The following is an 18,886-nucleotide window of genomic DNA, read 5'->3' as shown; positions in this document are numbered from 1 at the left end:
GGAGTACGTACGAGCTCATTGCCGATGCGTGTTGACGTTTTTTTGCTCGAAATGTGCCCCCCCCCCCCACCTCTCTCGCGGGCTTGTTGCAATGCATAAAGACGTCGGCATCAGCGAGTTAATCCTCCGTTAATGTCCCGCGTAGCCTCCCTGCATGCTGACCGCGTAAGCCGCGAGGCTAATTCCATCAAATGTGCTTTTTCTCCTCTGAAGGAGACATTTTTTTCTTCTTCTTTTTCTTTTGAATACAGTACTCCCGTTTGTTTCTCATGGGCCATTTCACTAAATAACAAGGGCACGGACCACGTGAAGGAGTAAGTCAGATGACTTCCCGCTGTGTTCACGCAAGAATCCGCCGTTCCTGTTGGTAGCATGGCAACTGCATTAAAAATCAAACATAAAGGGCAAAAAGGCATTCAAAGAAAGCCGCTTTTGTTCTCCATCAGGGCTCTTAGCTAGCCCCGCGGGGGAGGGCAATCGGTGTTTGCTGAGGGGTCTCCGGCTCGGGGACATCAGAGACCCTTGCTTGCTTTATATTTCTCGGTTTGAGAGGAGATGATGAGATGATGTTGCCGTGTATGCTTTTGCAAGTAGAGCCCATTAGGAAGGGGCAGCCTCTTTGAACATTCGCCGGCGCGAGGGGGCGGCGGGCAGCCAGTCGGCATGTTAACAAAACCCCCCCAAAAAAAGCAGTGATGGGACCTAAAAAAAACTCAGCTTGTCAAGTACCACTGTAATGAGCTTAGCCGAAGAAAAAGCAGGCATGGGGTTTCATAAAAACAAGTAGATTCAATATGATTGTAAGCCACTGTAGCCTCATGCTACGTTTGAATATTAACACTGTGCTGCTATCAAAAGATTTCGTTTTGGTCATCTTTTGTAGAAAATAAACAAGACAACGCAGGTTTGCCACAGGCTGCTACAATGGACGTGCGGCCCCTCCCGGCCGGGTGCTTGGACAGCCCTAGTTGAGCCTTCAACTAAGTCGCAAATGTTTCACATCATTTCAACTTCATCTTCACCTGAAAATGGCTTGCGTACCATTTGGACCCATTTGTTAGCGATTTTCGACGATAGCCATTTGAGTGGCAGCGGAAGTAACGTTTAGCAATTCCGGAATGAGCGAGGCTAGTTTGGCTCAGTAACTGGCTGAAAGTGAAGACCTTCACTTCAAGCTATTTTTAGGCCAACATCATCAAGTTTATCTCCAATAACGTTCTTTCTACTCATCTAATTTTACTTCAGAGTGGCTTTGGTTTTATTCCTCCTCCTCCTCCTCCTCCTCCTCCTCCTCCTCCTCCTTCCTCTAACGTTGTCACTTACTGCACACCGAGCAAGCACTCCATTGTCTGCTTGACCTTTTCCAGACGCCACCCCTTCTGTCTTCCCGACAAAGCCGACTTACAAGACGTCCGTCTTAATTTACAAGCCGGGCCTTGTAAGATCTCACGGCACGGCAGCCGGCGGCGGCTCGGGGTGGCTCAATGCGACGCCTTCCTGCCTTCCTTCCTTCCTTCCTGCCTTCCTTCCTTCCTTCCTACCTCGCGCACCTTATTTGAGTGCGCCCAGCGGCAACCAGACTCGTGCCCAGCGGTCTTCCCCCGGTTACTATCTATACGAGTTCATTCGAGAGCGAGGGGTGGGCCATGAAAGTGGGCCGCCGATATTCAAGTGGTTGTCTTCGACGTCCAAACAAATGGTGACCTTGAGAAAAGTCATTATCGCCAGATTACAATTAAAAAAAAACGACGACGACGTACACGAGAACAACTTTTTGGAACGACTGGTTCCGCTTGTCCCTCCACTCACTCAAGCGAGGCCGAGCAGTTTGCGGTTCCTTAGAAGCCATTTCACAGCAGCTCGCCGTTTCAACGACAGCCTGCCAGCAGCACCTTAGCGTTTTGTAGAGTCACTTGCTTCCTGTTTGTGTGCAATTCATTCCAAAGTTTTTTTCTTTTGCTTTTATCTACACTTCTAAGGGAATCCGACGACAGCTGCGGCTGGCCGCGGGCTTCCTCGCGTGTACTTTTTTAACTCACTAAATAGTCGTTGTCATCAAGCCGGCTATAAAATCACTCTTTGGCGACAAAAAAAAAAAAAAAAGAAAGAAAATTCACTCTAGCGTTGTTTCCTTTCTTTCTGCCGCGCTCAAATGTGATCTACGGTCTGGCTATTCTAGCCTGTGTGTATCAACTTTATCGGTCGCTCCAGTTCCTATTGTCCAAAGTGAAGCTAATCGATTTCAACATCGGCCCTGGTGGGTGATTGATTTCAAAATCTGCCTGCCATCATCTACATCTGATTCAGTCAAGAAATAGGTGAAATCACAGGTGTCAAACTCAAGGCCCGGGGGCCGCATCATTTTAGGTGGCTCGCCCGCAAAGGCAACTCGTGTGTCAACTCTGTGTTTCTTGTTAAAATACAGAAATTGTCTTTCAGTGAGCTATTGCAACATTTTTTAAAACCCCACTTTGAAAATAAATTTAAAAAATGGTTCAACTTTTTTTTTTTTAATGCTGGATTCTGTTGTGCGTATGATAATATAATATAGCCACGAGGGAAACCATGACTACGATGTGGCCCGCAACCAAAAGTGAGTTTGACACTCCTGCGTTAAATGAAGTGTTGTCAAAGTGGAGGCCTTAGAGAGAAAAAAAAAATCAGTGGGGGAAAAAAAAACAAGACACTTTGCTGCTTCTGCTTGGAAAGATAATGACGTGACTGTTAGCAATGCAAACATCTTGAGGAGTCGCGTTCTCCATGTGATGTTTGTCACCCCATTCAGTTGCTTTTTTTCTTTTCTTTTTCTGACGAGCATCTTCTAATTGGCACCCGAGATGTCACGACGGCACATTTCTTTAAGTTCAGGCTCCACTAATCATAATAGCATGAATATTGTGACAAGCTCTTTTTAGTCTTGCTGAGCAAAATCGTCTTATTTTGGACTGAGGTTCGGTATTAGGGATGGGGACAAAAAGCAAGCAAAAAAAAGACATGAGTGCATCAAGGCAACAGATTTCATTAAAAGTGTTCCCGCTGGCAGATAAAATGAATCGTATTGGCTGAGGTAATTTTACTAATTAGGCAAGTGATGCATGTTAGAAGGGTCAGCATTCCTCACAGTGTCCAATAATGGACACTTCCAAATAGATGTCGCGCTTGATTAAGAACTAATTATTATTGAAGGCCACACTGGATACAAAAAAAAAAAAAAAAAAAGAAGAGCAAGGGAGATAAAAACGTATTTTTTCCATGAGGGAAGAATGATACATTCATGGTTGATATTTTCGGGTCATTCGGGTGGGGTGAAAGAAACATTTTGCTTCTTCTTGTGAAGGTGAAAAAAAAGCCACATTTTGTTGAGATTCTTTTTTTTATATTGCATTTTGGAGGAAAACATTATTTTTGGGGGGGGCGGTTGGAAAAATAAGACATTTTGGGGTGCGAAAAGTGAGAGGACAAATATGAAATATTGTAGGTGAATTTTTTGTTTATTTAAACAATATATTAACTGTTTGTGACCTGATAGGTGCTGCTGTTTTGGGTAGCAACAAAGTCCATGTGTGGGGAAGGAAGCAGTGATTACTTGAGATGTGCATTGAGATGTTTGACTCCGTCATATTCTGACGCCGACTTTTAAATACACAAAGAAAAGCCGCAAAAGAGGACACGAATCCCCAGACCGACTCCCCCTTCAATGTAAGTAAACGAAGAAGCCACGAGCGATTAAAACGCTTAACATGCAAGCGTCATGCATATGGAAATGAAGCAAGTGGGCCATTTGTGGCTAATGAGGCAATCAATGTCGCACTGTTAAACACGCTTGTAAAAGCGCGTATTCAATGTACGCAAAGTTACAATGCGGTTAATTATGGAATATTTGAGATGAGAAATCATTGAATGATGCAATCAGCAATTGGGAACATTTGAAAATTGAGCAGAATAAAGCGCCTGCTTTGTTTCAAATATTTGAGACATACAAAAAAAAAAATATTTGAATGAGCATTTCAAGGTTGATGGTCCCAATATGTTACGACTTTACTATGAAGACTCATTTTATGCATTTGAGCGTTTTGATTAAGTCGTCCGCATGGGGCGGATATACGTATAGTCCCACGCGTTGACGTCGGGTCAGAAGAAAAAATGGAGGCCATTTGTTTTCTGTGGCAACCTGACTGCTCCTTTTGGTTGATGAGGCTGGTGGCTGCGGGGTATTAACTCTGGTGGAGATGTCTTTGTTTTTCTGTTGTGCTGGCAGCGTAGCGTACGTACGATCCCAGTTCAAAGAAACACTTGTCCAATAGATGCCATGACCATGATGTAGTATTTCACACTATTTCTTGGAATTTGTACTTTGTTGCTAAGCAAAAGCACAATCAACAACGTTTAAGGTGACCTGTGGAGTACCTCAAGGATCCGTGATCAGTCCAAAACAAGTTTACAATAATGAAGTTTCCAATGTTACGGATTTCTTCAAGTCTTTGCTTTTCTGATGAGACAAACTTTTTGTTGTTGTGCAGATCATACAAAAATCATTTCATGTGATCTATACAGACTCTCTTTTGCCAGCAGCACCATTATCTACGGTTGACCGTGAAACGACGCGACACATCAATTCTGCAGGAATTCCTGCTGAATTTCTTCATGACAGTCACTCTTGTTTTAAACTCCAGCTATGCTTTGTATACATGTTTTTTTCTTATTCGCCCCCAAATCACATTCATACAACTAAAAGCCTCCCGGTTCGCAGATGAGCAAAAAATGCGATACGTCGACTCATACCGACTGCGTTAATTAACAATGAGCGTCGTACTCGGTGAAGCGTACAAGTGTGCCCGGGCTGCATTCTAATGCCAAGATAGTGTTGGACTCCTTTCTCCCGACAGCTTTTTCATTCCAACTCTTTCTGTTCTTCTCTCTACCATTTCTCTTTCATGCACAAACAAGACAGAGTAAACAGTGGACAGATTTGAGTCGTTTCCTCGTAATGAAGCGATCAGCCATCGGGGTCGGGCGGAAGGAAGGACTGCGCACCGTTTGCTGCATACCAAGCCTCAGACAGAACACAATCAAAAAGAATCCCAAAACAAGGCATCAAATTTTAATCACGGGCATCCGTTGGGCTCCAAAGTTTGTTGGAGCCTTTCGACGGCAACTTCCCTCAAAGTCGAGCGTGAGGGAAAGCAAAGGCTTTCAGCAAGGCACGGACGGAGTCATCGGATCAGCTCGGATTCAACAAGTCTGCTGCTCAACTTCTAAAAAAAATATCTTGGCAAAGAAAATGTCTAGTTCTGGCCAGATGTTGCGAAGCAGCGACCTCACAATCAACAAATGCAGACTAATGACGACTATTGGAATGTTGTTGCTACCAAAAACAGCAGCACCGCCATCACGGAGCAATTGGTTATCAAGCAAATATGGATTATTTAGCTTATGCCCCAATTAAAATGATATACTCCTGTCACGCTTCCTTCACTGTTACCATGGCAACCTAGCCGAGCTGAACCTTACATAGCACATAAGGGAGAACTGGTTGACGCACATTAAAACGCCACAACCAAACCGAGTGTATTTCTAAGAAGCGACTGGTGAAAAAAAACAAAACACAAGCTGTACCAAAATTCAATGTGTCATTTAAAATAAGTCAGGGGGGGGGGGGAAAAAAACGTTAACCAAGCGTCAGATTTACATTCCAGTTCTCACTGGGGAAAACGGGAATCTCATTGTTCACAGCTTTCGACGGGCGCCATACGAAAAAAATGTTCGATCTGATGGTATGTAGGTGAGAGAAAAGCAATGAATAAATAAGCGCTTATGCGGCGGGCACAATTGAAATCAGCCATGGATTCAATTTGTCGAGCGCACGCTAGCGGGAAAGGCGGAAAATGGCTTCCTGCGTGCCATCATGCTAATTTGCATTCTTGCACGGCAACGTCACTCACGCAAGCCGCAATATCTTCCCCGTTGTTCTTCGCGACATCCTTAAGTGCTTAATGCATCCAATCGCTTCTTTTGATTCATCCGACGCGGGATTCGTTGGTAATTATGCGACTTGAACAGATGCTGGGAAGACTTGAACGATGCCCCGCCCCACCCCGAGACTTTTCTTTCCCACGTCTGCGCAACCTTGTGCCTTTCCTCGTCTGAAGACGAAAAGCGTGGTATAAATGGCCTTCCTAATGACTCTCAGCAGGGCCGCTCCCTTCCATCTTTTATGAAGAAAGGCACGCATCATTATACGGCGCCCATCTGAAATCCACCAGCAGTGCGATGCTCTACAAAAAGAAAAGCCCTCCCGGCAAATCGGGTGTAATGGGACACATTAGCGCGTCGTTAGCCTGTTAGCGTGCCTGGAGGTCAGACGCCGACTGCCAAATTCCCGCTGCTGTTCAAAAAGGGAAGAGTTGGCTCAAGATAAAAGATGCATGCGGATATTTCCATTTCAGCGCGAGCACGCCGTGGTGAAATTGTCACAGGAGCGATTCTTAAAAAAAAAAAAATGACGTCGTGCGGTCACAAGCCCAGAGACGGATTGAACGACAACGCAGTGAAGTTGGAGCAAAACTGAGAGTGACAGGCAGGGACGGGATGGGACGCGACGGGACGGGACGGGGGGAGCATAGTCTGTTCCTCAATGTCAAAAAATCCCCAAACAATCCATCAAGCCAAAGCATGCGAGTGAAATGTGACGCAGGAGATCCAAAAGAGGCAAACGGGGCTTAGGTTGAAAATCCAAAAGATGAAATGACAGGCAGAGTCTGCATCAATTCACCAATGTCCTTGGATAAAATGTGATCCGAGAGTCAGTCAGCTGCTGATTTCTTCATTTGCCTCTTATTCTCTCTTGCTCCTTCTCATTTTGCAATGAGGCAAGACAAAATGCGCGCTTTCCCATTTCAAACAGTTGTCCCGATTCAGCGAGTCCAACGTTCATTTGCGAGAAGGACGATTTGGCAGGAAAAGGGACAGCAATTGACCACTGCCAAAGATCATGTAGATGAGGGATCAATACTTGTGGTCAGGGAGGAGGTTAATGCAGAGAAGAAGAGCGACGAGGTCACCCCATGGTTTCTGTCACTCACTATCATTTGACTCACCTTCAAAACAATCTTCGCCCCTCGCAGGCAAAGCGGGCCGGGCCGCATTATGGCCATGGCGTATATAGAAAAACCAATGGCCCTCGTGGGGCTAAGTAGACACGGCGACAATTGCCAAGAAATGCTGAGAGACGCTTCCCCGCATCAATCAATCGATCGATCTATTCAAGGCTAAAAAGGTGCACTAGCGGCCAGGCGGGCTAACGAGCGCCAGGTCTCGTCAGCAAATACGAACGGCAAAGCCGTCTGTGAGAAATGACCGTCAATTAAAGGCACTTAGGGCCCTAATGTTGAGCAAAGAGATCCTAATGAGGAGATGTGAAGGTGGAATCGCATCTCTGGAAGTCAAGTGGCGCCTTGAAGATTCCTGCCCAATGCTAAAAGCGGAGGGACACCAAGGTCGTTTGGAAGGAAGGTGTAATCGACTCGACGAGCGGATGGATACGGAGAGTCGCTTAAAAAGCGGCGCCGGCGACGACGGGGGAATTATGCGGCGGGTGATTACGCTAATGAGTTACCTCTGTCTGCGTGGAGGCGTGCTAATCAAGGCAAATCAGATAGCTAGCTTGCCGTTTGTTTGGGATGAGATCCCCCTCGTCTGGTAATAGCAAATTGGACGCGGTGAAGCTGATCTATTGATGAGGCGTTCTCATTTCAGATCTTTAAGACCGTCGCGCCTAAAGAAGGTTTTGTGCCACGTTGTGGGCAAAGTACAAGAGCGGAAGAGGCCTCTTGACTGGAATGGCCAATGAGTTGACTCAAGCGCGATCTGTGTGAAGTGGGATTACGGGCTTTAAAATGCCGCCCATCATTGCGAGCGTCGATACTCAGAAGGCTAATCCAGCCTACCTTGTTCCCCGGTGCAGAAACGCTCCAAATCAATACGATGGACTGTATATGTAATCCCGTCGACAAACACCGCCATTGATGCGAGCAAGAGGATGTCCTAATAAATTGAATAGGAAAAAAAAACCTACGTAAAATCAAGAATATTTTTGATTTTCAAACAGCCCTAATAAATTGAATCGTAAACAAACCCCCTAAAAAAACTATTATTTTTTTATTTTTATACAAACTGTCCTACTAAATTGAACGGCAAACAAACCCCCTGAAAAGATGAACTTCTACTTGGCAGACACGAGCCGACTAGAGTGGACCGTTGTGAAAACGTTGCGTGCAGCCAGCCGCCAGAGACCACCCCCCCCCACTTCCTTGATTCGCCTCTTCCCCTTCCTTTTCCCACCAGCAGCCGGCCGGGCAGGCGGTAATTAATTGCCACATTTTAACCGGAAGGCAAAACGCTTGCGTCCTGGGACCGACGGCGCATGCCACCAGCCTGCTCTCTGGATTCTGGGGATTAGGCTAATTAGCCCCCGGAAGAGTGCGCAGACAGATGGAAAGAGGGGACGGCGGCACCCCTCGGTCGCTCAGAGAGGGGGGCACTTATTCCTCGACAAGCAAGAAAAAGATAAAAAAAAAAAAAGATGCTGTAAACAAATCTAAATGAGAAACTGAGCGCAAACAGATTGCCAAAGACTTTTGCCTGAGGATAATCCATTTGTTTTGCCTCCCACCTCCCATCCCGGTTTAGCCTCCCTTTCCTACACATGCAATTTATATTGCGAACTTGTCCGCACGCACGCAGAGCCTGAATAAACACAAAATTCCCCCGAAAAAAGCACCCGGCAGCTTTTGCGGTCCGCCTCCATCATCACTTCATGAAAAAAGAGTGTGTGTGCGTGCGCGTGTGGACTTGTCGCAGGTCGGCGGTCGGTGCAGAAAGCAGATGAACTCAACGGGGCCAATATCATGCGCAAGAAGAGCTGAGGAATTGATGCCAGGAGGTTAATGGACAAACATTCCATTTGATATTAAGACTTGATTGTAAACCCGGCGGGAGGTTCACTTTTCATGAAGCTTTTTTTTTTTTTTTTTTCCCTCAGTCTTTGTGCGCAACATGCTAACTCGTGTTTCTCGAGCTATCTTTTTTGAATGCGCGAGGAAAACACAGCTGGTGAAACTCGGAAGGTGACATATACGGCGGACGCCATCCATCCACCCACGATGAATTCCAACCGGCGTTTCATAAGATATCTTTGCACAACACGGGGACGTGGAAATCATCCCTCAGCGCCATCATCACTTGACAAGACTAATGTCACACGCCTGCCGCCATTAATGATGTCGGAGGCATGCTGACAGCGCCGGCTTGTATCTCGCCGCTCCAAATGGGGGCTTCCTTTGTTTGCGGAATCCCCGCCCCTCACCGTGGGGGGGGGGTGTCAAGTGCCAGTTAGCTGTGGAGACTTGGTGCTGCAGTGTTTGTCTTAGGCTGGCATGTGACAGACCGCCACACGTGGCCCTCCAGTCATAAGAAGTCTTGACTGCTGAAGTCAACTTTGAGAGGGGAGGGGGGGGCAGTATAACAGCTTTTGACAGTTAAATATTAGCGTCAAACAGACAAGGGTGGCCCGGAAGCACCATTCGACCCTGGTAATTTGCATTTAACCTTTATGCAACAAGCTATTTATTCGAGTTTGGGATGCGTGTGCGGTGGACACGAGCCTCTGCAAACATTTGTATTCATTTGACATTTTATACATGATTATTATTATCATCATGTATTATTTTTTGATATTGTTAGGATTATTAAGATGATTTATTTCTTTGATTTAGTCATTTTACAGAAACCGCCTTCAAATTCCCTCAATCACATGTAATAGTTTTGTGCGACACGCCATAGGTTCAAAAAGGAATAATTATGTCCAAATTAGCCGGTAAGCAATCATTTCATTCTCCCTGTCACATTGAATAAGGATTGATTGTCAGGCAAAATATCGCACCATGAATTATTAAAGAACTCATCCCCCGAGACAAATGAATCTTGAAGAGCCGCGGAGGATATTTCACGAGCGGTCGGCGGCATTCGACGACCTCGCTCGTGAAATTTCCGTCGATTTCTCTGAAAGTGAAGAACGGGCGCGCCGCGCCGACTCCGTCTCAAAATGCTCGTAAGGAACGAAAAGCGGCCGCGTTTGCTCTTTCGTGAAGAGGCCGCGTGGCTTCAAAAGTATCTGCGAGCGTTTGCTTTCAAGTCAAATCGTGGAAAAAGTGAGCCCAGAGAGCGACCGAATTTCTCTCCATTAATTGGATTAACCGCCACAGAGGTGAAAAGAAGCGTAGCTCATTTCTGAATTCCTTCTAATCGTTCAAAGGGCCATCAAACGGCATTTTCGATGAACTGGACATAGTGAGGAGCAAATTTCATCTGCAAACGGCAGCGCTGGAGAATAAATGGCATCTTTTAAAATATGCCCTTGATTTGACACCAGGGCCAGCGGAACAGTGGCGACTCAACTGTATTGGATCATTTTTTGGGGGGTTTTCAAAAGCGTATTATGAATATGAAATAATATGAGAAAAGCTGCTGGCCAGGTGCTTTCGTGAAGATATCAGCGGTGGGCTTTTCCGTGTTATTGTTCCATTGGGCAATTTGTTCCCCGACGGACTCCCGCTGTCGTGTTTGGCACCGACCGACTACACGTTTGACTTCCTCCCGAGTGATGCCATTGCAACTTGATCAAAGTAAAATCAACCTCTACGGAGTATTTTCCAGAAAGCTCGAGTGAGGGGAAGAAAATTTTCCGCCAAGTCCCGACTGGTAGCTAGCTACATTAGCATCCGATTTTTACAATGCTGGCTGTACGATGTCACAAAAGGACGGCCAAGTAGCAATTAGCGACTACGTTGAAGTAATACCTGGCTTTCGATTTCAGCTTCCAAATCCACACGAGCTGCCATTTCCTTCTGTCATGAAGCTATTTCTGCTAGAGTGGCTTTTTTTTCCTCGCCGCTGATTTTTACAGCCGTCTGCGAACGTGCAAAACGTCCCACCTTTAGTACCTTTAATGTCCAATTGTGTTCAGCGGGCGTATGTTAATGTCCCTCGGTCGGCCGCGCCTTCCCATCCAAGTGCCGGCAGCGCTCTTGCTAATCCTCATGAGTGCACTGCACCCCCCATCCCCCCCCTCGAGGGGATTAATCTCCTCTCTCGTGCCACCAGAAAGTCTGAGGAAGAGATAGAACGCCGTCGGCTTCTATAGGAACGTTCTAGCATTTTTTTGGGGGTGGGCGCTGGAAGTTCTTTTCCATGTGAGCGCCTCCTGTTCCAGAAATTAGCCAAAGGTGTCCCGAATGGTCTGACCTACACCTCCCCTCTCATTTGTCTACGTTAATGTGGTGTGTGGGGTCCACTGGAATATGAAGTAGGTCATTTTTATATTTAGCAGCCGCTGCAATGACATTGGAAAAGAGGGAAGGAAAAATAACAGGGTCACGCGATCTCTGTTCCGTTGCATTTGATACGAGAGAGTTATTATGGGCAGTTTCCGTAGGGCAACCCATCCATCATCCATCCATCATCCATCCATCCGTCCGTCCGTCCGTCCGTCCCGGTCATATCAATTTGAGACAAAAGCGACATGAGGTTCACATTCGTGCAAAGCGAGTTTGACACCTCAAAGCAAACCCGCTCGGCGTAACAGCCCTTCGGGTCAGGTCGGTGACTTGTTTCCATCGCGTTCTGGATGCCCAAAAATCAATCCCAATTACACGTTTTATTTCAGCACCTAACCTGGCGATTTCCACTTTACGCCCAAAGTGCAGCGCTTGCACCCCCAGGGATGAGTCTATCGGGCTGGTGACAGCAAAATTAAAAGGTCTTCACAAGTGCGTAGGATGAAAATGAAAGCCGCCGGCGCCGCCCCCCCCCCTCCCCCTGCGCGAGTGACCCATCACCAAGAACGCCAACATAAAACTCCGTCCGAAGCCTTGAGGTGGAAAAGCTATTACGTTGAGCCGGCCGGGGACTTCTCCGGCGCTCCCATTGGAATGAAGAAGCTGTGTACTTTGCTCTGTAGGAACAGACTTTTTATAGCGCTGCTGCTGCAGCAGCAGCCACCTCGGGCCCGCCGCAGAAATCACTCTATTTGACCCGCCTGGCAGATATTTGCTTCACCGCTTGCACGAGCGACTGACGTACCTTGACTTTGTTTTGAACTTTGCGCGAGGGTGACGCTACGGTTACAGCTTGAAAAAATAACATATAATAGGGAGTGAATTTACTGGAAAAAGGTTTGCCAGCTCAAAAATAGAACTTTTCGCATGCCGTCTTTGTTTATCCTTGGCAGTTGCTTCGATTTGCATAGACTTATGTTGGAGACGTCGCAGCTGACTCCGTTTTCCAATGTTTTGGAAGTTGAACTGTGATCCATAACTTACAATTTGTGTTTAGAGGAGAATTGAACGGAAAGGAATTCACTCTCCACTCCCTCAGAAAAAAAAAAAGACCCTATTCATGGTGACTAAAATGCATATTTCCTAAATTAGAATGACGGGATTATGTTCACATTATTTTTTGATTTTCTTTATATTTGATTATATTTTCATATTTATATTTTTAGACGTCTTGGCCTTTCACTCATGTACGTATTTAAGACTGCACTCCGCTATTCTGCTCGTATTTTTTTTTCTTAAACAACTCCACTCAGACGTGAATACAATCTTTCTTTTTGTGTTCCCCATCTGCTCTTCAGGAAATGACTTGTGACTGTCTGCAACGGCCGTCCGTCCATATGGGGAGAGATAGATTTGAGTGTATGGCTCCAGAGGACACATTGATTTCCCCATCTTTAGTCATCAGTCTACATAAAATGCTCCTAACAAAACTGCCCTGTTGAGAGCAGCCTGTAATATCTTATATTATACTCTAAAATATATATATACTACAGTATATAAAACGGATGGATGAAATCTGTGCGCCTTTGCAGATAGCAATACAATTGTCAAATTGCCTCTTGGTGTACCTTATAATGCGGCCAATAAAAGTATCTTCAGTACGCTTATTAAACGGGAGTGCGTTTTTTTTTTTTACACATATCACGCTATCGTGAATGTTTGGGAATAATAATGAGATTCAAACGCCTCAGAAAAATGAGAAAAAGTGGGCGGAGACAAGCGAGGAAGAGGTTGGCATTGGGGATTGCGGGTGAGGGGGGGCTAAGCAGCGAGCAGGACCGGCTGAGCGATAGCTGCGATAAATTGCCGAAGCAGAGGCGCTTGAGCATAAAATTAGATTTTACAATGTGTTGTTACCTGACAGGACTCTGACAGCGGAGCTACAGCGACATTATAGGCCGTCCCAATGAGCGCTACTAATCGTATCAAATAAATAAGAGCGCCTGGAAAGGGGACGTGGAACATAATTAAAACGCCTGGGCCCCGTGTTCAATTTATATGATAATAAATGACCCCGTGTAAACGTCGCAGACATTCACGATGGACTTTTCCTGCCTGATGTATCGTTTTGGAGCATCAAAGACTGCGCTCTTTAATAATGATCGCTTCATTCCCAAATCGTGATCGCTTCAAAGCAGTCGCTTGTATTTAAACGTGCGTCAGCTTGCTCGTCGCCGCCGATGCGCAACGATAACTTTCGATAGCGTTCACCTTTAAAAAGACGCTTGCGCTGCTTTGAAAAATACGCACAATATTCTAAACCGGGAGTTACGCTCGTCAGTCCGCATTGTTTATTATCCGATTATTTGCGCCGCCGATTATTGGCCTCAATCAGCCGTGACAACACAAAGTTAAAGACGCCATTAGCAGAAGAATGAAGATGGCGACATGAAGCAGCCTGCAAGACAAATGGAAGCAAGCGGCAAGCGATTAACGACGCATTCTTTACTTTTTTTTTTTTTTTTTTCCCGCTCCAAGGTGGGAAATGTGTGTCTCATGTTAAATGCATGGCATGGAGTCAACATAAGTATGCCCGTGAATGCCTTAAGGACTTCCAACTGATAATGAGCATCATAATCCGCGGCAAAACACATGCAAAGCCGCAGTTGGAGCTTTTCAAGTGATGAATATCGCATTGTATTAGTTGCAGTAACTGGAAGGAAGCTTTTGAGCCGCGAGGATTTTCTTGAGCTTTACATCAAAATGGAAGGTCATTTGATGAAAACAGACAATTACATTTTATTTCAACGCAAAATAGATGACTTCAAAACCCAATTCGTTGACTTATTGCATTTCGATATACGTATATATGTTGCAAAATAAATGTGTGCTTTGAGAACAATTCTTTTTTGCCGTTCCATCTGCTTAAGTAAAATTACTGGCTAGAAAATGGATAGCGCTAAGCATTATGAAACAATATCAGCAGGCGGCATGAAAGCGAAAAGCAAAACAACCCGAGGCCTCGTTGCGTTTGGCACGCTGTCATTCCGTCCGTCACTCACATCGCTCTCTGTGAAGTCAGTCAACGCATGTTAAAAATAAACGTTTTCAGCCGTACCCGGCGCTTTTGAGAGCGAGCAGACTTAAGCTGGCTCGCAGGCACCACGGCGGAACGCACGAGCGAGCGAGCGAGCGCGCCTTCATTCAACACGTGGACCGGTTTGTCTTGTTGTTTATTTCCAACACGAGCTTGAGGCTAAAATGTCACTTTTCCACGTCGGACTGAATGTCATTGTGAGTTCCTTCAAGGCCTGCACACATCACTTCCTGCGAATAATATAGTTTGGGTCACTGTAGGAGAAAAAAGATCATATTGTAGGTGCCTTTGTCACTTCTCCACTGAAGCACCCAAAATCGGAGATTCGCATATTCATTCAAGTCAATATTAGCTGGTCAGTAATGTATATTTGTCAAACTTTAGAAAGAAAAAAAAAAATAAAAATTTAAAATTCATTAAAAAATTAACCATGAAGAGTCTACATAGTTCATTGTTTTTTTTTTTTTACATTGCAGACCATCTGCTGCCTGAATCAGTGAGCAAGATGATGTTTACTCGAACAAATATCATTTTTGAAAGGCTTTTACAACAATTGAAATTTCACCATGACAAAGCACTTGCATATGATGAACTTTACCAAACACAAGTGTGGCTATTTACTGAACAACAATCTACTTTTTCGGTCTTCCTCCAAAACAATATGGTGGTCATGATGTCACTGACAAGGGTTCCTTAAAGGGGCAGTTAGCCTGCAATGACAGCAGGAAAACATTGTCACGCAAATATCGCAACTGCCCAACTAAACTCCTGTCAAAGAAGAATCTTAGTCCTTCCATTGGTTCGGAAAGTCGACATGACCGCAGTGAGTCCCTGGCACAACGCTACTCGCGCACCGATCAAAAAGCAGCTCACTAAAAGCGAATTACCCAAAGCGTTTGCCTTTTGCGAGGAGCTGATCAAATTTGGTAAAGTGCTTCTGAGAAATGCGCATTCTGCCCTCTTTAACAGTCAAATGAGTGGATACTCCAGCAATTACTTAATGTGCGCTAATGAGATTTAGCCCCCCCCCCCGTGCAAAATGGACGGGATTCATGACTTTCAATGAGAGGCTAGCGTTCTGTAAAATATGAAGAAAAGCAGAACTGCACAATATTGTGATATACCACAACATATAGTAGTACCATAATGAAAGTGAAATAAATCAGAATGTTAAAATAAATGTATTTTCAAATGCTGGTTGCTTATTTTTTTTCAGCTGCAAAAATGCCCCAGAAAATATTTCGAAAGGAAACACAAAAATGTATCAAATGTATGGCCACACATTTTTTTTTTCTTCAAATTGTAAAGTGCACATAGGGATGGGTTTTACTTTTCCTCTTTTGTGGTGAAATAAAAGGACACGTTAGCAACTAAGATATTTTGCCCTCCTGATGGAACTCAACAGCGTCCTTTAATCCATTACGGCTTCACACTTCAAAGATCGCGGGTGTATTTATCTCCGAATTTTCCCTCCATTTAGTCGCACGACACCCAGCGTCTTTTTAAACATGATCAATGCTAATGTGTTTGTTTTCTTTTTTTCCTTCAAAATATGCTTTTATCCAGGCGGGATTTTCGAGCAAACCGACGGACCCGTGTCCCTGGTCAGCGCCGAGGAGCTGGCCTTCAAATTTGCCGTCAACAACATTAACAGAAACAGGACCTTACTGCCCAACACCACGTTGACCTACGACATCCAGAGGATCAATATCTACGACAGCTTCGAGGCGTCCAGGAAAGGCGAGTCAGCAAACGATATCCGTATTGATTTTAAACTTGACCGGAAATGTTTGCCTAAAAAGTGACAAAAATGTCAAAAAAAAGATCAAAAACATTGACAGAATTGGACCAACCAAAAATCCCTAAATTTCCCGAGAATTATTATTATTATTATTATTTTTTCCTTTACATCATTTTACATGACGCAAACGTTGCGGAAAAATCCGGATTCCCCACTCGACAACAATGACACTGCTGCGTCTCTGCCCCGCAGCCTGCGACCAGCTGTCTCTGGGGGTGGTGGCCATATTCGGGCCGTCGCACAGCTCGTCGTCCAACGCCGTGCAGTCCATCTGCAACGCGCTGGAGGTGCCGCACGTGCAAGTGCGATGGAAGCACCACCCCATGGACAACAGGGACACCTTCTACGCCAACCTGTACCCGGATTACTCATCTCTGAGCTACGCCATCCTGGACCTGGTGCAGTTCCTCAAATGGAAAACAGCCACCGTGGTCTACGACGACAGTACGGGTCAGCAGATTGAGAGCTAACTTGATGTTTTTTAAGAAACGATACACACGTGGGGGACCACAAGGGCAGCAAATATCATCTCGTGCCTTTGAAATCCAAACGTCTGTTCCAGGCCTCATAAGACTACAGGAACTGATCATGGCGCCGTCCAGGTACAACATCCGGCTGAAGATCCGGCAGCTGCCCGTGGACACGCAAGACACCAGGCCCCTCCTCAAGGAGATGAAGAGGAGCCGCGAGTTCCGCATCATCTTTGACTGCAGCCACCAAATGGCCGCGCAGATCCTCAAGCAGGTCTGTGTATGTGTGATTCTGCTTTTGCCACCTGTGCCCTTTGGTGGTAGCGGAGCTTCACTCCCCTCCATCCGTCGTGACACCTTTGGGCGTCACTAGACATATTTCATCCCCGCCGACATGACCTCTGATCTTTTGCTGGAGCAAAACAAGCTCCGTCCGCCTCCCTGGCCCGCGGCTCTCATTTCCTTCAGTGATCTTGACGGATGGCAAAAGAATTGGCGCCCCAATGTTCATAAGGTGAAATAAGACGGCTTTTCCTGGGAAATGATAGTGGCTCAAGATGAAGCTCGACAGCATCCGTCCGTCTGTCCGTCTCTTGGCGGTGCAATTTTGGCGGACAACCGGAACACTTGTGCCTTCGACATCATGTCACGTCAACGTGTTGTACGATTACTATCCGCCATCTTGCACAACAGAAATACGTAAACAGTAAGACTAGGAAGAAAAAAAGAAAAAAATCCAACACTTCTATACCAAATCACCTTTTCCCATTGAAATCAACGGAAATGCCATTAATCTGTTCCAGCCACAACAAAGCCACCAGGGGCCACTATCGTACAAGCATACGGAGATGCTCAGCCCTCACAGCTCTCACTTAAATTCTATAACGGTCCTTTTTCGAGAGGAGTGATCCACACATCCAAATAGAAAGTGGACGGATGGATGAATGCGAGGATATAAGCAATCATGTAGTGAGTCTGTAGATCTCCTCTCCCCCCCGTCCTCCATTAAGTTTACTGTCACTTTGTGTTAACGTCTCACAAAACGCATCATCTCCTCCCCAAGTTATTGGGATGAAAGTTGATGCCCCTTTGCAAAGCAAAAAAAAATAAATGCAAGTGGAGGTTTTCAAACACATTTCCCATTTTCAACTTTTGTGCCGCCAAGGAGCCATTTTGAAGTTTTTTTTTTAAGCCAGTCAATGGTACTGAAACACAAACTTGTGGGTTTTACTAACGTGATGTAGGGCTTGTGGAAGCTTGGAAGGATTCATGAGATGCAAATCCTTCACACATATTTAGTGTCTCATAAAAGAGCGAGCACTGCCAGAACAGAATAAAAATCACCCCAAATATATTTTGCCGGAATATACCAGTGAAAGCGTCAAAAGTCATAACGTCGCAAAATTGCAAACACAAACCTGCTAGTTTTTGGTTTGTTATGTTTTCCAACCGACGGAGCTGGCTCCCATTTGAATCCTGGCTCGATGAAAGCCAAAGTGAAAGGAATTTCGTGTTGTCAGCCGCCGCTGTACAAGCGCAGCCAAATTTAAAGGTCGCCCGCCCTTTTCCAAGACGACGAGTGCAAGGCGGGACACTCGCTCCGTGTGTAACTTTGACAGATGTGACACAATGGCTCACTTTCCATTCTTTTTTCAAGCGGGCTTTCAACATCACAACACTCGCTGTGTAGTACATGTGGAAATGCGCACACACGCACGCACACACACACATGCGGGCCTTTTTTTTTTTTTTTGTCGTGCCACGATGCCATCAAGTTGTCTCCACGCGCTCACATCAACATGCATCTGTCAGCTCGAGTTCCGTCTGCCGCTTGGACGGGAGGAAATGGGAAAGTGTGTCCTCCCCGCTGATTTAAAAAAACAAACAAAAAAAAGACGACTGCCCTTTGTTGGCAACTGCGAGCTGAGCCTCTTAAGTCAAGTCCAATTATTTCTTCACAGTATGTTTGATTCTTTGTATTTTTTTTGCATTTCCACTTTTTACATTTACCTTTTTGAATTTCTCCAGGCTCAGACCATGGGGATGATGACAGAGTACTACCACTACATCTTCACCACTCTGGTAATGTAACACTCATTAATGCAAATTGTTCTCATCTCATGTTTTTTTTTTGGGGGTGTGTGTGTGGGGGGGGGAATAGCGGCTAATTGCAAACGGGCTTCGG

At 45.4% G+C, this 18,886-nt stretch overlaps 2 protein-coding genes across 7 annotated transcripts in view; one reads left to right on the top strand and one right to left on the bottom strand.

Moving 5' to 3' along the window:
* The window catches only part of zc3h12aa (zinc finger CCCH-type containing 12Aa), a 155,398-nt gene that overhangs the window by 60,117 nt on the left and 76,395 nt on the right, over positions 1-18,886 (bottom strand). The window lies entirely within an intron of this gene.
* The window catches only part of grik3 (glutamate ionotropic receptor kainate type subunit 3), a 47,465-nt gene that overhangs the window by 5,092 nt on the left and 23,487 nt on the right, over positions 1-18,886 (top strand). Inside the window, exons 2-5 of one of the 2 annotated variants that reach the window (XM_088387950.1) lie at positions 15,997-16,170; positions 16,424-16,675; positions 16,794-16,975; positions 18,730-18,783. In XM_088387950.1, the coding sequence (XP_088244076.1) occupies positions 15,997-16,170; positions 16,424-16,675; positions 16,794-16,975; positions 18,730-18,783 (662 nt within the window). Of the gene's footprint in view, positions 1-15,996; positions 16,171-16,423; positions 16,682-16,793; positions 16,976-18,729; positions 18,784-18,886 lie in introns of both variants that reach the window. The other variant, XM_088387949.1, reaches the window with a different exon arrangement.

This window comes from Syngnathus floridae, chromosome 10 (assembly GCF_059516105.1).
Source record: "Syngnathus floridae isolate MCC-2025c chromosome 10, RoL_Sflo_1.0, whole genome shotgun sequence".
In the NCBI taxonomy this organism is placed as follows: Eukaryota; Metazoa; Chordata; class Actinopteri; order Syngnathiformes; family Syngnathidae; genus Syngnathus; species Syngnathus floridae.
This window is presented reverse-complemented; position numbering and strand designations above follow the sequence as displayed.